This window comes from Typopeltis vanoorti, chromosome 7 (genome assembly GCF_054136105.1).
Source record: "Typopeltis vanoorti isolate ZY-2024b chromosome 7, IOZ_Tvanoo_1.0, whole genome shotgun sequence".
In the NCBI taxonomy this organism is placed as follows: domain Eukaryota; kingdom Metazoa; phylum Arthropoda; class Arachnida; order Uropygi; family Thelyphonidae; genus Typopeltis; species Typopeltis vanoorti.
In genome coordinates this window covers 96778560-96796733 of record NC_143555.1, presented here as the reverse complement: position 1 = coordinate 96796733, position 18174 = coordinate 96778560, and the positions used below count along the sequence as shown (strand labels likewise).

At 34.7% G+C, this 18174-nt stretch overlaps 1 protein-coding gene across 5 annotated transcripts in view; it reads left to right on the top strand.

The window, feature by feature from the left end:
- Positions 1–18174, top strand: part of LOC150104886 (uncharacterized) — a 695785-nt gene that overhangs the window by 499495 nt on the left and 178116 nt on the right. For all 5 annotated transcript variants that reach the window (XM_090395398.1, XM_090395401.1, XM_090395397.1 and 2 more), the window contains exons 22-23: positions 1257–1501; positions 15611–15699. In XM_090395398.1, coding sequence (XP_090251524.1) covers positions 1257–1501; positions 15611–15699 — 334 coding nt within the window. The remainder of the gene's footprint in view (positions 1–1256; positions 1502–15610; positions 15700–18174) is intronic.

Here is an 18174-nt window from a genome sequence, read left to right as displayed (position 1 = left end):
TACGAATCCTTTCTTTGTCTTTCAAAATCGTGGACACCGTAGAATGAAATAACTCATGCAATCATGTTCACTTTCTTTCCTTCTTCATGTTGCTCGATCACTTTCAATTTTGTGTCTAAATCAATGGCCTTTCTTGCTTTCTTGACAGGTCTAGGAGTAGACAAAGGCACTTTCCTCTTGGTTGACATGTTTAGGGGTTTTAAAAAAATGCTAATTGTAACACAAATTATAACTGAACCAAAAATAGTGAACATAATATGTATGCAAACAGAGATTGAGATGCATGAATCATGCCATACACACGTTACTGGGCAGTGGGCTGACGCTACATGCCCAACCGTTCCCATTAGGCTTTGGGGATAGGGCGGGTGAGTGTAGTAGAAAATTCTGTTACAGTACTTCATACTGAAACGCAGTGCGAGATGCAGTAGCAGTCGTAAGTTGATCAGTCATAAAGTGCATAGGTCGTAAGTCGACGACTACCTGTATAAATATATATATAATCCTGCCACCACTTTATATATATATATATATATATATATATATATACATACACATACAAGGTTATTTCCTTACTACATACATTATTACTCAGAAAATGTTACATGTTACATGAAAACAAAATATTTTGGGGTATTGAAGCATAGGGTTAGCTCATAGCATTGTTTTTGTTCAACATGTACATATCAAGAATAGGTAACATTCCTCCAACAATTAATGGAATTTATGAAATCAAGAATAATTATAATTAAATAATGTTTTCAAAACACTTTCATTCCAGTAAAGGAAACACAAATTTTATTAAAAGAGATATATTTGACAGAATCAGCAGAAGCTAACTTCATTTGTATTGCAGATGAAAATTAAAACACAAGATTATACTAGATCATGAATTCTTTCAGCAAAACATCCTTTCACATTGTTATATGTATTTACTAGCATGGTATATATATATATATATATATATATATATATATATATAACCAAATATCGACCATTAATGAATGGTTAATATAGAATGGTAAAATTACATATACAGATATCAACCATAGAAAGTTAATATTTGTATATCATTATACTAATACATATGCTGGTCATTATTTATATATTGTGTATAAATATTTGCGTAATGTATTGTGTTTTAATTTAGTGCTTTGATTTATTTTCATATATCTTTTCGAAGTTGACATTTTTGTAGAATATGATTAATTTATTTTGCAGTTATTCTGATACTGTTCTTAATTTTTTGAATCTAGGTTCCTCCAAGAACAAGAGCAAATAACTTTTGGGATAATTTCCGTAGCTATTCTCGTCAAAATTTGTTATCATCATCTTCCGCTCCAGGTAAAAGTAATGAGAGTGTTACCTCACTAGGAGGTTCACAAGTTCGGCAACCAGCACAGTCTTCTGGAAATATTGAGGCAAGTTCTTGGAACCACCGCACAAGAGATTCACTACCTACTCATGCTGAAAATGGAACAGGTATTCCTCATAGTGATAGGTAATTACAGTTCTTTAAGCTAAATTCCTTTAAATATATAAAATAATCATTTGGATTCACATTATTCTGTTATTTGCATGTGATCAGAAAGAATTTAAAAAAATTACATATATTAAGACACATGGCTCTTTTAATGAATCCATTGAATTTATGATTTCATAAATATATGCTCATTCCATTAAATAATTTGCCCGCTTATCTTCTTTGCTGTAATTAATCATCACATTATCATCTTTCTAAGGGCTCTAAAGATATTCTGCAAAGTTTGGATATTATCTGTGGTTAATTCTAATATTTTCTTGTTTTCTTCACAATAATTTTTTTATACATGCATTAAACCCAGTTAATTTGTTGATTATTCATTTGAAATTCTCTATAACTCAACTTGAATACCATTTTTCTTGATAAGAAAATGTAATTTTCTGTAGAGCCAGAAAGCTTCAATTTGGTACGACAAATTTTTTTTCTGGCTAAAAGATATAGGGGCATTAAGTATTGGACATATTGAAAGGGTTGGGGCATTTACCATGGTGATTTATGTATGCATTGTAGGTAAAGTTTTTCTGTGAGTGATGATGCAATAGAGCCATCTTGGGGATGGGTGGCAATAGTGTTGGGTAAAAGTTATTGCTTTGGCAAGAGACCAGGAGGCTCAGCTGCTGTTTGGACAGGCTGCAACTTTCCTGCTTTTTTGCTCTTTTCTTCCAGCTATTTTGGCCTTCAGTTTAAGCACTAAAGGAGGATGGAGTTCTTGATTTAACTCAGTTATGGAATGCTGGATTTTTTTTTTTTATTTGTACAGCCTTGGCATCTTCAAGACTCTGTGCGGCATATGTTCGACAGCAAGGGTCTTGCAAGTTTTCTATTCAGTGCCTGCAAACTAGTCTCCATGGTGGATACTAGTGGTGTCACTTGATTTCTACACCAATTTTCCTGTTTGTTGTCGATGACTCAACTATTGTTTCCATTTTGGTGGTTTTCTTTTAGTTGTTTACGGAGTTGACATCCTTGTTCTCTCTTGGTGAAAGTTAGGTCAGGTCGAGCATGCATGTCCTGTTGGAGGCAAGTGCCTTTGAACTCGTTATTAATCACTGTTATTAGTTTAGATGTGCTTGTTGGTGTGTTGCAATTCATTCTAATGAAGTGTGGAAAGTTAATTCCGTTCTTTCTTTTATTTGTGGTTCCAAAACAATGGCACCTGCTGATATTTCTGGAATCAAAGTTACATTCTTCTGCTAATTTGCTGATGTCATCTTTTAATGAGTCACTAGTTTCCATAGGAAAGTCCAGAATAATAATGATGAATTTCTTGTGTTCAGCCTCGATGAAGTCATGTACCGTTGACTTCAGTGGTACATGACTTCATCGGATTATGTTACAGAGTTCGTTAGCATTGGTGGGCAAGAGTGCACTTGTGTTATGGCACTGATCATCAAGCTAAGCTTCCAATATTCGAAATTTGGAGGAGAAAACTTCATTCATAGTGGTAAGGAGATTAAGAACACAAGTTCAGAAGCTACTTTACAGATGGGAGGCAGAGTTGACAGAAAAAGGGCTGGTTCAGGTTAATAAATATGCTGATTCCTCTATTTTTACGCAGGAAGAATATAGCCAGTTTCAAAAGAAATCACACAATATACCCTTTTTCTTATTGATAACATCAATTTTACAGCTGCAGAACTTTATATATTATCATTGGGTTTGTCAAAGATTGAAGGCATAGTGGGTGCTTGCTGATTTTTAATTGAAAAGATAACTGACTTGATGCACTGTAAGTACTTACAGGTTGTGCAGAAGTAATCTGCTCCTTAGTACCTGCTGCTGTGATTTCCATTTATTGGTTAATTTGAGTGAAAAACACTTATAATAACTATAAAATGTGGAAGCACTAGTTTAGAGTAACTTATTCACAGATAGTACATTAAACCATTTTAAAAATGCTATTTTTTGTTATGTTTATTGTTTTATAATTTACAAAACTGGTGTGTTTTTTGTGTGTAAAGAACGGTTTCATAAACTATAAAACAATAAACATGACAATTATGTAATTGTTTCTCACAAAAGTAAGCATGCAAGCTGAAAGATCGTCAATATCACAAAACAAATTTCACTTATTGTGACTCTTTGATGAGGTTCCAAGGATTTTCCATAGAATTCTTTACCACAGTTATTATTGTATCTATAATGAAAATCCTTGGATCTCTCTCTCTCTCTCTCTAGTAGAAAGTGTTGCAATAAGAACTTTTTTCTATGTGCCGTTGAATTTTTCAGCTTGCCTGTTTGCTTTTGTCATATACAATTACATAGTTGCAGTACACTACCATATAGATGACTTAATTTACACTAGCTGATTTATGCAAATTGGCTTTAAGCTGCTTAGTTATTGGGTTCCAGTACCTGATAATAAAATGCTTTGGTGTGGTATATCTAAAAGGTAGCCAGTGAAAACAGAAACAGAAAATGGTTTATGATGTTAATATAGATGTTATTAAATGTTAAAAAAAAAAGTATAAATATTTTCATATGAAATCCTCAAATTGGTCTGATTACTAAGAATTATATCATTGGAAATAATATTACCTGCTCGGTAAACAAAAGGCTTACTAAGAATTATATCATTGGAAATAATATTACCTACTTGGTAAACAAAAGGCATTGTATTAAAATCACTGAATGGATAAAGTTAAGTTTCTAATAAACCTTGTTCTCTTTTATTATACATAAAACTTAATGATAAAATATGATAAGACCTAACAATAAAATAACAGGTAAATATCTAACATTAAATCCCCCAGACTTCATTATTATTATAATGATTACTAGGTGACAGGTATCATTATAAAACATTTGATAAAGTCTTTGAAAAATTGATAAGGAGTTTAATTTATGTACACCTTACTAACTATAGTGTGCTAAAATGTAGAATAATTTTAATTTTAAAAATTTGCAACATGCACATATCTGTGTGTGCTAGACCAGGGCTGTCCAGAATACGGCCCACAGGCTGGATGCGGCCCGTGGTGCGATTTTGTGTGGCCTGTCTGTGGGTTGTGATTTTTGAGCGAAAAAATAAAATTACAATTTGAATCTAATGCGTATTAGATATTTTAATTCTATCACTAATTGATAAGCTCGATGTTGGTAATTTTATTTGGTGTTTTTACATCACTATATACCCATGTGTTTTTTTTTTTTCAATTATTAGATGTGTCAAAGAAGCATTCTTACCCTGTTTTGTTCCAACATGCATGCTCCTGATGCTCACAGGGAATGTGAGCGTGCAATTAGTGTTGTTCAGCTATCGAAGTTGTGTCGCTGCTGCTCACCAAATTACTAGATATACATTGTGATTTATTTCCATGTTATCTTTAGTGATTAATTCTACTTAATAAATTTTATTACAACTTATCGACAAACAACCATGCCAAGAACAAGAAAAGAAAAATTGAAGATGAAAAGCGAGTGTATCAAAGCCAATGGAAATCAGACTGTTTGATTACCTGAAATTGAGGAACTTTGGATTCAAAATGTGTCCAATGCTTGGGAGCACATATCTTTGCAAAAGCATTTTTTCAACGATGAAATTCATTAAATGAAATTACAGATATTTGTTGACAGATAATTATCTCGCAAATTTACTGCGATTGCAGCTACAAGCATTGCAATTGATATAGGTACTTTAGTAAACGAAGCCGAACTACTACCACAGAGCTCTCGCTAAAATTAAATAAACAATTATTGTTTGTTGTCTACTGTTTTCAATAAAAACTTTTATAAGCAACATGACTTTTCTTTCTCATGAAATTTTTGAAGTGCTTGCTAAACCTAACTAATGGTGAGACTCTCCAAGTAATTTAATATATATACTGTATTTATTATTCTGGATGCTGCCCTCAGATAAATCTTTTTTTCTTTTTTAATGCGGCCCTCGGATTACCTATGGTGGGACAACCCTGTGCTAGACCATAAACAGTGAACTTGTCACATTTTTTAAAGTGGGACAGCAATGGGGATATCCATTGCCATTTCACTAGCAGTTTATTTTTTCCTTTGCATTAAAAATAACTAGAATCTGAAGTCAGAAATGGCAGTGGAGGTGGGGGGGGGATGATGTGGCTTGACAAGGTCAAGGATCTCTGTCAAAGGTTCATTGATAAATAATGAAGTACTGTTAAATCTGATTGATATTAATCAGGATTAGATTTTTTATTAATATTTTAAAGGGAGGATAATTGTTAATAAATAAGGACAAGTTGCCCGTGAGCAGGGCCGACGCTACCATTTAGGCAAACTAGGCAACCGCTTAGGGCGCAAGCCATGAAGGGGTGCAAAACTTCAAGCTATGCTTTATTCATACTTTACTAAAATATCAAAATTAAATAGTGATATATGATTTAGATATCGCTTCTTTTTGCTTATCCCTCGCACAGTCACACATCACACTATTTTACTATTTGACTCTTGGTTCTTTTTTGTTTCTTACCTAAATGATTTGAACTTACTGCTATTTAAAATTCCATTAAGATAAATATTTTAAAACGTTAACATTTTAAAATATTAAATTTCGGTATTTTATAACTTTTTTTTTGTAAATGAATTATAGCTGAGAATTTTCAAATTAATTAAAAAAGAAAATAAAAAAGCCCTATTAATTTAACCTGAAAGACAATTTTATTTTGTTTAATGTCAATTAGAAACATTTTAGTTTATGAAATAAGGGATGCACTTGTAAACTTTGCCTAGGGCATAAAATAACCTGGCACCGACAGTGCCTGTGAGAGAGGGAAAATGATTTGGATAAATGTTTGGCCAGTTTTGTTTTCAACCAATAGATGAAAGGAGGGCGATTAGGTTTGTGAATTTTTAAGGACTGCATACAGGATGTTTCAAATCAAAGTATCTCTATTCAGAGCAATCTGTAGAAAGAACCAGTAAACAAAATACCCTCAAACTTGGCTTACACTGACCAAATCATGAGAGAGATATGTTAACAATAAAAAAAAAAAAGTTCAAAAATGACTGATAAGGGAAATATGATGCTATCAGTGGGAAAAAATTACATTAATGTGAACTGAATGGTATGTGATTGCAAATTGATTCACAGTCAATGACAAATGAAGTTATTCGACAATGTTTATTTCACTCATTTCATAAAATAATGTGATACAAAAAACATATCACATAGAGCTGACATACTGCAAGGAGATCCAGATAATCAATGGTGGTGATGTTCAATATAATGAAATTATTGAACAATGTATATTCAATATATTGGCCTTTGTGTAGGATCAATAGCTGATACTACCATGCACCATTGTTTATAGTCAAATGTGACTAATCTGTTGAAAGGTTTCGCACATGATGTTCAATTTTGTCATTCAAATCTGCCAGGTGAAGAACTTTGCCCTAATACACCATGCTTTTGAAGTAACCAAAAGCCAAGTAATCTCAAGTAATCTTTTTTTTTTTTTGAAGTAATCTCAAGTCAGAGATTGAGATCTGGTAAATGTGGTGGCCATTTCATAGGAAATGAGTGATTATTCTATCCTCTGTGAAACATTGACACAATAATTGTTGAACTTCACATCCTATGTTGATGCAAGGTAGGACACTTCCCCTACATAGGATGTGAAGTGTTGCATCAATCAAATGTTGGTGTGTGTTCAGGCACTCTCTCTTTGCTGCAGTTGTGGGATGAGAAACTGCTCAACATGTCCCAATAACACTTAGCTCTGACTATGCAGGCCACAGGTCGGGTTCAATTGTTGCTTCAAAGAGAAATGTCCTGAAACTTGGCCATAAATCCTATCCATACTGTGACCTTTAGCGAATGTAAAGGAATTTGTTGAAATTCACAGGAATTCTCTGCAGACAGATGAGACAATTTTGCATGTTTACTGTTCCACAAACATGAAAATGCACTTCACGCTCCATAGGATGTTCCAAGCCAATCCTTGTTCACTTCCATGGGAACCAGAAATGTCAAAGCAAACACTTCTTAGATGCTGGCATCTTCCCTTCCAACTTTTTGCTGTGGCTAGGTTTATACAGGTATCTATACTGTTATGTATGGCAAATCTTTTTACAGCATATGCACTGCATAAATCTTCAGTGTTCTCATTTGACTGCTCAACAACTGTAGTTGCATCATCTTCAACTATTTGTGGAATTTCAGATTTATGCCCTCTTCCTGGTTGGACTTCAAACTGTGTCTCTTCAAATTGACAAACCATGCATCGCTCTGCATTTGGTGTCATTGGGCCTTTGAACAGTTTTTTGCATCTGTACACTTGCAAAATACTACTGTGCATTTTCCCATTCATACCGAAACACTTCCAAGTAAGGCACATTCAGGCAAAGTGAGGCCCATCGCTCAAGTAGAATAACTGCAGCGTCAGTGTCTCGCTCCTTTGTTTCTACCACCTTACAGCTAGCATTGCCATATTTCCCATCTGTCATTTTAGAACAGACCTCAAGTAATCTTTTTTTTTGGAAATAATCTCAAGTCAGAGATTGAGATCTGGTAAATCTGGTAAACTCATTTCCTATTAAATGTGGCCATTTAATAGGAAATGAGTGACTGATTATTCTGTCCTTATTATTACCTCAAGACCCCATGGAGTCAAAGACTCAAATAGGAGATCCTTTTTGTCATACACACAGTTCATCATACTGTGCCTTGAATACTCTCAAATTCTCTGCAGACACACCACACTCTCAGGCAAAAGACATTCCAATCATTCAAAACTTTCCATGCAAAAAACCTGCTTCTCACTCCCTTGTTTATGCCCTCCTTATAGAGCTTCCAGGAATGACCTCTTGTTCTCCCCTGATCTCCCACCGTTTTCTGTAAAGCCTCTTCAACATTGAACCTATAATAACCCCTTACTAACTTGTCTCTATCATATCACCCCTCTGGTTTTCAAAAGGGCAAAGAGATGTTGGAAAGTTCCAGAAGTGACTGACTGACTAAGGTAAAGGTTGAGAACATGTAATCTTCTCAACCTTTCCTCATATTCAACATTTCAGAGATCAGAAACTACCTTAGTCAGTCACTTCTTGAACTTTCTGACATCTCTTCATCCTTTTGAAAACCAGATGACCAAATCTTTGTACATTAGTGCATGTATGGTCTAATCACACATGCACTAAGAAACCCAGAATTCTTTGTGTTGTCCTCACAATTTTGGCAGCGTGTCCCCTAAATTTCAGATCCTTATCCACTATCATCCCAAGATCTCTTACTTCTTTCACCTCCAACAATATATACCTACCAAGTAGATTCTACATCCCATCTTTGTTTCCCAAATTTTAAAATCTTACATTTTGCAACATTAAACTGGCATTCCCACTCTTTTGCTCATTCACTCAATCTCTTCAAGTCTTCCTGTAAGGCCACAACATCTTCTCTACTCTTTATAGTTCATCCCAACTTTGCATCATCTGCAAACAACTGAATATCCTCATCCAAATCTTTGCCAATATCATTAACACTCAAGTTAAATAGCAATGACCTAAAGCAGACCCCTGAGGCACACCACTAGTGACTTTCCTCTTCTGAGATATTGCTTCCCCATACATAACTTGCTGATACCTATCAGATAGACAATCTCCTATACAATGCACTAGTCTAATATCCAGTCCCGTGTGCTCTAGTTTGACTATTGACTTGTCATGTGGTAATCTATCAAAAGCCTTTGCAGGAGTTAAGTATACTACTGTGTAACCGGTTTTCTCTGTCCAATGAAGCCATCACCTTATTGTAAAAAAAGTAAGTAGATTACTAAACATGATCTCCCTTTAGCAAATCCATGCTGGCCATCAAAGATAATACCATTGTTGTCAACCCAATTCTGAATCATGGTTCTCACCAACCTCTCCAACACTTTAACATAACATCTGACACACAGATAGGCCTGTAATTTGAAGCTTGAGTTCTATCACCTCCCTTGTGAAGTGGCACGATCTTGCCTTCCTCCCACTCCTTTGGAACTCAACCCAGTGCATGACTCATATTAAACAAATATGTCAAGGCAGATGTCAACTCCCTGGCACATTTCTTCAAAATACAGGGTGATATATTATCAAGTCCAACAGCCTTGTTAACATCAAGTTCGCTCAATTTTCCATATACCTCTTACTCACTTAGTCAGTCTCTCCTCCTCATCATCATCATCAACTGCTCTCAAACTCTCAATGATGTTGCATTCACAAGAATGAAAGATCTTTATGAACTGCTCATGAAATATCTCAACTATATCCTCTGCAGCTGTTGCTCTTATACCATTTTCTCCAATCATTGTTATCCTTCCATAATCATTCTTTCTTTTGCTGGCTAGATATCGAAAGAACTCTCTAGGATTCTTTTTGGCTTCATTAGCTAACTGTTGCTTATACTTGACTTTTGCTACCCTTACCAACCAAGTCACCCTCCTTGCCTGTTCTTTGTAATCCTAATAGAATCGATTATTACCACTCCTCTTATGTTGCCTCCATAATGTCTTTTTTCTTCTGCATTGCATGCTTAATCTCTTTATTCGTCCATTTTACACCCACCCTATTTAACCTTCTGACCCTTGGAATACATTTAGACATTGCTTCTACCATACAGTTCTTGAATATCCCCCAAGCTGCATTGATCTCCTTTCCAGCCAACTCCTCGTTCCATGCCACATGTGCAAGCTGTTTCTTGAGCTCCTCATAATCACCAGCCTTGTAGTTCCACATGTACTCTTTCCTCTCAGAAATCCTCACACTGCTGGCAACCACCCAGGTAATCACCTCATGTCACTCTCACCAACTGGAGGGTGATTTGACACCTCATATCTTGAATTCTCTTAACTTCACTCTGCATCAGATTTATCTCTTGCCTTATTTTATCCAGCTCAACTTTCACATCTTGCACCACATTTTTGCCCTCATTCACTCTCTCAATTTTGTTGCCAGCCCTACGTGCTTGTTCATAGTCAACGACACTCGCCACCTTCCCTTTAGTTTCACTCTGTCTTTCAACCTCTGCTACATTCGTATTGCTTTTGTCTTTCTTACCATCGATGATGATGGTTATTAATCTTTTCAAATTCATTAGTTGCCCTAGTTTGAAAAATGATATAGAGAATTGACCACAGTTCAGAATTTGGAATTTCAGAAAACTGCTCCTGTGATACCATGATATAGTAGCACATGCATCAGGCTACTCACAGGTCTTCTCTGGGGTTAATGCTTAGCTCACTTGCCTATAAATGTGTGGCTTTTTTGCTGAATGGAACTTCTGTTTGAATTTTAAGCAGTTAGAAATGTAATAGTATCCCACCATCTTTTTAGGAAGACATACCTGTTTGTTTGTCTTAACAATTTTAGTTTCCACTTACCTAATTGATTGAAGAAGTTCATGTAGAATTTGTGTACATATTAATAGACTTAGGTGTTGTTGGTTATTCATAACATTGTTTTATAGTATAAACAACACCAAGAGGAAAAGAATATAATTAATTTCATATAAGAACATGTGTTACGGAGAAGTCACTATAGGTCTGAGAGACTATTTTTAGAATCAGCATTAGCTATGAATCATTCCTCCCCCCACTTCAACAGGCGTAATTTGCTGGAGATCTGGCAGACGATTCTGTAACCAAATATAGCCTGACTCTTCCAATTTAAATTTATGGTTATCCATCCTCTAAAGGGCACTTATGGTTAATGTCAAAGTTTCTGGAACAAAAACTACATAAAAAAACTGGAATGCAAATAAGTAATTTATTGACTAAAAGTAATTATTTACAATTTGATTTCACTAGTTTGACCTAGCATTATCAGAGGCACTTTAATAATACACAGTCACTAAGACAAAGAATTGAATGACTGTGAGAACAAAGACATTCACATGCATAGAGGGCAACTGTGGTGCTCTTCATGGTAATTTCTGTTATTAATGTTGATAAGTAGATAGAGCAGTGTACCAAAATCACTATAACTTGTGCCACTTCCAGGAACACCCAATCTCTCTTTCTCTGATTCAAACTGGGATTTTTGAAGTGGACTGGCTTTCTTTCATCTGATGAAATGATATAGTCCTCCTCCAATAATGTTAGACTAGTTTGCTTTTTGGTTTTTCCATACTGGATGTATTTTTTAACTCTTTTTTTTTTTTCTTGACTAAAATAGTTTCCTGTTTAAAATACTGAGTTCCACACTGGCAGAGAAAGCTGCAGACTCCTGGAAAGGAAAGAGAATCCTAGCAATCGTTTTGGCATAAATTTTGTTTAGAGGTTTGTATACTATACTGATTTTGTGTTTCAGGAGGAAATTCAGTTATCTGTTGAGCCCTTAACTAGATAAAGATAGTGTATGTACACTGAGTAGCTACTTATTAAGAACACCTCCCAATTTAGGAAAAGAGACATTTCCTGAAGATGTTGAGTCACGTGACTACAATTTGCTATATAAATCAAGCAGACAAGCATCCAATAGTTCTGTTTTATGTGTTTAATGCATCAGGATAGGTAAAAGGTGTGACTTAAATAACTTTGAGCATAGTGTGATTGTTGATGCCAGATATGCGGTACTAGTATCTCATAAACAACTACTCTTCTGGACTTTTCATGCTCTCAGTGTTTAGGGTGTACTACGAGTGGTGTAATAAGCAGATTCAAGCCTATGGCCATGGAAACATCTCATTGATGCAGGAGGTTAGAGAAAAATGGCAAGGATTGTGAAACATGATGAGAAGGCCATATATCCAGTCAAATCACATCTCTGTCACGGATGGGGTACAGGAGCAGACAGTCATCCCAGGGTCCCAATGCTGTTAACTAAGAACTGAAAAATGCCGCTTCAGTGGGCATGTGATCAACACTGGACTGCTGACGACTGGAAAAATGTTTTCTGATCTGATGAGTCTCAGTTTGTACTGTATCATGCTGATGGCAGAAACAGAATATGGTGGCAACCACATCATGCTATGGACTCTTCCTGCCAAGTAGCAACAACTCAGGCTGCTGGCAAGGATGTAATGGTGTGGAGTGTTTTCTTGTCACATATTATGTCCCCTTTACCAATTGAATAACACCTGTAGTCCACAACCTATCTTAACATCATTGCTGATCATGTTTACCCATTGTCAAATGATAACTTCTAGCAAGACAGTGCACCATGGAACAAAGTTTGTAGTGTGTTGAAGTGGTTCAAGGAATGTGATAGTGAATTTCCTTTACTTCAGTGGCCAGCTCAGTTCCCAGACCTCAACCCAATAAAGCATCTCTGGGATGAGGTGGAACAAGCAGTTCACAACAGCAATGTAATTCCTGCCACCAATTTGTAACTGTAAGTTGGACAATGCCATTGTAATAGCATGGACAAACATCCCAGAGGAACATTTTAAACTCTCAGTTGAATCAATGCCCAAAAAATAGAGACCATTCTTAAGGCAAATGGGGGGGGGGGGAGTCCACTCATTATTAAATGCCATTCCTAATAAAGTGGTCACTCAGTGTATAGTTTGGTTTGAGTGGAGGGGGAGGACTTGTTCTTTTTTTAAGGAGTTTGGCAAGGATCTTTCTTTGTATCCATTCATCCTGAAGATGAAATTTGTTCTGCCCTGGAGGCTAAAGTTTTGCAAATTCTAAGTTTCTGGGCTGCATAGCAAAGCCCACACGTACATGTGTGTGTTTGTGTGTGTGTGTGTGTGTGTGTGTGTGTGTGTGTGTGTGTGTGTGTGTGTGTGTGTGTGTGTGTGTGTGTGTGTTGGACTGAACCTGTGAGCAACTCATCTGTCTACTTTCCTTGTAGCTAAAATATTAAGGCTATAAGTTGGCCAACTTGTAATGTTTTCCTTCTTCAATAACATTTCAAGTTGGCCAGTTGATAATATGTCCAGATTAAAGATTTTTTTTTTTATCCACACATACACCAAGAATATACATTGTTTCTAAGATCCACAAACCAGGAGCTATTGCATCTCATCATGGCATCCATGATGAGATGCAATAAATTGTCACACCCTATTAACTCCAAACACTTGGCATTTGAATTCAACAACACATCAGCAAGACATCGTCTTGCATAAAAAACAACTCCAAACACACAATTTAAAACCACTATACAGAACCTTCAATTAGAGGAGTTGCTTAGTGAGCTTGCAATGTTTCATCCCTTTTTCCAGGTAGATAATACACAAATTCTCCTTTCCCCCGACATTTGTGAACTCTTAAAACCATTGTCTTAAATTGGGATATTTTAGATAGAATAGCTAGCTCTTTTTTAAAAAACATGAAGGTATTGTAGCATCGGGCTCCCTGCTTTTACCCATTGCTGACTTATACAAGGAATCGTGAATCTTTAGCACTAAATTTGGCCTAAAATCCCAAAGTATGAGTGCGATATATATAGATTTTACTGCTAATTACTAATAAAATCCAAGTTAATGCGATCCTTGAGCTTGATGTCTGCTGCGAAGAGTTTTTATTGTACTAATTTAGTCATTTTCAATCTCAAATCTCCATGGTTTGTGATATCTAGATGATTTCTTTTTTTCAGTAGCAAGTCATTTACAGCACTAAAGCCACATTCAACTAAATATGACAACGGGAAGGGCAACAGTATTTTTTTTTACCAAAACTAGTTGAATTTTCGATATTTCATTTCTGTCTCACCAGAAAGCCATGCCATTGTTAATTTTATGTTAAATAAATTTCTAATAGACTTGTCATTTTGCTTTTCTGAGAGTTCTTGATTTTCAAACATGTTTGAACTTGTTGCAACATTTAAAACCATTCCAAGCTCATATTAATTTTGATGATTTTTCACGGAACACTTATTCACTTTCCGCAGAACACAGTTTGGGACACCATTTCTTTACCCTGCATTACACATTCGACAGATAAACTAGGCTTCCTCCTGAAACAGCACAAAATCAGTACAGTATACAAAACTCTAAACAAAGTTTCTGCCTTCCTGAAACAAATCAAGGATTACCAGGATTCTCTTTCCTTCCCAGCAGTCTGCAACATCCCCTGCCAGTGTAAAACTCACCATTTTGGACAGACAGGATGGACTATATTGGTAAGGAAAAAACATTAAAAAATACATCCAGTATAGACAATCAAAAAAAGCAAACTAGCAACCTTCCTTGGTAGGAGACTATTTCATTTCATCAGATGGAAGAAAGTTATGCTACTTCTTAAATCTGAGTTTAAATCATTGAGAGTGTTCCTAGAAGCAGCACTAATTCTGATGAACTTATAATTGTAACAGAACTGTTGACATGATCTTGCACACTACCCTCATCTACTAATCAACATTATTAACAGAAATGACCATGAAGATCACCATTGTTGTCCTTCATGCATTTGACTTTCCTTGTTGTTCTCACCAATTTGTATTGTTAATGTTCCTGATAATGCTAGCCTGATCTAGTGAAATCAGCTTGTAAATAATTTTAGTCAGTAAATTATTGATTTTCATTCCAATTTTTGTGTAGTTTTTGTTTCATGAACTTCGACATGAATAAACAGCTATCAATGCAAAATTTAAACATGGTAATGGAGGGCACCTTAAATTAAAGATGCCAAGAAATTATATTCTTGTTTAATTCTTTAGGTATAAGCAAAGTTTGCATATGAATGCTCCCACTGATGAGATTTCAATAAAGGTCAAAACCAGTCTGAGTAGTGGCCCTTCCCATAATGCACAGCATTATACACACTCAAAAGGATGCATGCTTTGCATTATGGGATACCAAAGCAATTAATGTGAAATCATTAGCCTCGATATACAAGTAGCCTAGTCGTGAAGATGCTTCACGTTCCTTACACCTCGATAAAGGATTAAACAAGAATATAATTTCTTGCTTTAATTTAATTTATAACCAAGGTTATTTTTTTTCAACAAACAATAAAGAAAAACTAAACAGTACTAAGGTGTGTGTGTATGTATGTATGTTTGCAGTTGAATATATTATTTTTTTAAATATACGTTTCTGTTGAGTTTGTGATCCTTTTAGAAATGCTTTAAAATGATTTTACACTTGTGTATAGTATTGTTTTAAAGATATTGATAGTTAATTTTTTTCTCCTTTTGCATATGTGATTTTGCTCTTTTAATATTATTCAGGCAATTTGATAGACCACTTCCTAATCCGGAGCTACAGGAGCTTATGACTAGACCTAAAAAACCAAATTTTAATAAACATCAGTTATCAGGTAAGAAGCAATGTAGTTTATTAAATATTTATTAAGATTTGCCATCATTCACTAAGTTTAACATGTAAAATTTAACTGATTATTGTCTCATCTAAAGTAATTTGGTATATTATTATTATACAGGCATCTCCATTCAAGTCTGAAGACTTGTTATAGGTAACCTGTGCTAACCATTATTGACGATGCCTATCATACCTTTCTTTAAATGTGGTCATTGACAGATCAGTCATGACTACTTCTAGCAATCCATTGCACTTATCATTCCTCCAAGCAAAAAAATTTAGTTCTTACATCATTACTTGCTTACACAACTTTCTGGGAAACCTCTTTGTTCTCCCCCATCCAGTCTTGTATTGAAAGATTTCTTTAGCGCTTACTCTATAAAACTCATTTAATAACTTATATGAAAATATGATAGAAATCCTCTCCACCACTTTCCACATTACTAAGAAATCCAGGCAATCAAATCTGTGCACAGGTCATATCAAGCCTTCTTCTAAAGCATAGGTTCCCAAAGTGGGCAGTACCACCCCCCAGTGGGTGCTGAAGCCTTCTAGGGAGGGGGGGGGGAGCTATAGTGGGATCAGAAGCATTTGGGGGCATTCAGGCAGTCTAGGGGTCAGTGGCTCTTTATAGAAGAAATTAAAAATATATATTTAAAAATTAATTATTTTCATGATTTTGCGATTAGATAATCATCTAAAATTTAAATATTGCATTTTAATTCATCTTATGCCCGTCTTACACGATCAATTTTCTATTTCAATTATTTAATCATTTGAAAATTTACCATGTCAGATAGAAATAGATGTCAATTTTCTATGTCAATGAGAAAATAGAGCATGTATATATATGTGTGTATAATAGGTTATGTTTACAGTAGCACATATATTCGTTATATTTCATTTCAAAATATATATAAAATATATAAAATCACTTTTCTAATTGATTTGTACAAAAATAAACCCAATTTTATATAATTTAATATTACGAGTAAAAATAATAATGGCAAGAAAGAAATTAAATCGTGAATTTTAGTTAGCGTAGTTAGTACTAACTTATATTGCTAACTAGAGGGAAAAAACAAAGCAAATATTATTCGAAACTTATTATACTGTTTTCTGTGGTTATGTTTTGTAGGTTTGTTGTTTATATCTTGTGTAATTATTTTATTTATTAATTATTATTTATAATTATTCGGACAATGTCGTGGTCGGACGAACAAAATGCGCTTGCGTGCAAAATAAAAAATTGAACGTGTCATACAGGATATTTTAATTTCTATTTTTTATATACTTAAAAAATTTATTCGTTTTTTGCTATTGTAAAAATTGATTGTGCCATACAGGCTTTAGTCTATCCAAGCAGCAGACGAGTCTTAACTAGTAGTATGTAGGTAATTCACTCAATTCAGCATGTTTTGACAGGAATATGGGTGCTTGCAGTGACTTGTTCAAAGCACGAGTACGATGGTAAACAAGTCAATGTATGCAAGTCGATTTGGGCTAGATTTCAAATCTATAAATACCAGTGGTTGAATAAGTTTCATTATTTTTTTGTGTGCTTTGCCAACAATCATCAATCGAAAGTGTGATAGATAAGTGGAGTCATACAAAGTGTAAATTAAATATTTTATTTTGTGAATATTTTTGCAAATTTTATTACTTCATTATGTCTGAATATAAGAAGAAATGTCGACAGTACAGTATTGAGTATTTGAAATATGGTTTTATTCAGTCTCCTACGAACCAATTATTACCCATGTGCTTGATTTTCCAAAAAGTGTTTTCAAATGAAGCAATGAAAGCCTTCTAGGCTACAAGAGCATTTGATTAAAATGCATGCTGACAAAAAGGATAATGATTTGTCCTATTTTCAAGTACTAGAAGAAAAATATTTTAAACCAATTATTACCCATGTGCTTGATTTGCCAAAAAGTGTTTTCAAATGAAGCAATGAATGCCTTCTAGGCTACAAGAGCATTTGATTAAAATGCATGCTGACAAAAAGGATAAAGATTTGTCCTATTTTCAAGTACTAGAAGAAAAATATTTTAAACGTCTAACTATATCAAAACTTTTTACGTTGTCCACGAAACAAATAATGATGGATTACAAGCTTCTTATAATATTTCATTATTAATCACAAAAGTGAGAAAACCACACAAAAGCGGGAAAACCACATGGCAAGATTAATTCCACAATTAATTGAGGAATTAATCTTGCCGGCAGTAAAAGATGTAATAAACACTGTGCTTCATAAGCCAGCGTCAGATATCATCAGGAAAATTCCTTTGAGCAATAATTCAGTGCAAAGAAGAATCAATGAAATGGCTGAAGACATTGAAAAATCATTGTGCGATTATTTGAAGACATGCCAATTTTCTATTCAGCTCGATGAATCAACTCTCCCAAATAATGAACCACTACTCTTATCATACGTACAATTCATAAAAGAAGAAAAAGTTTGTCAAGA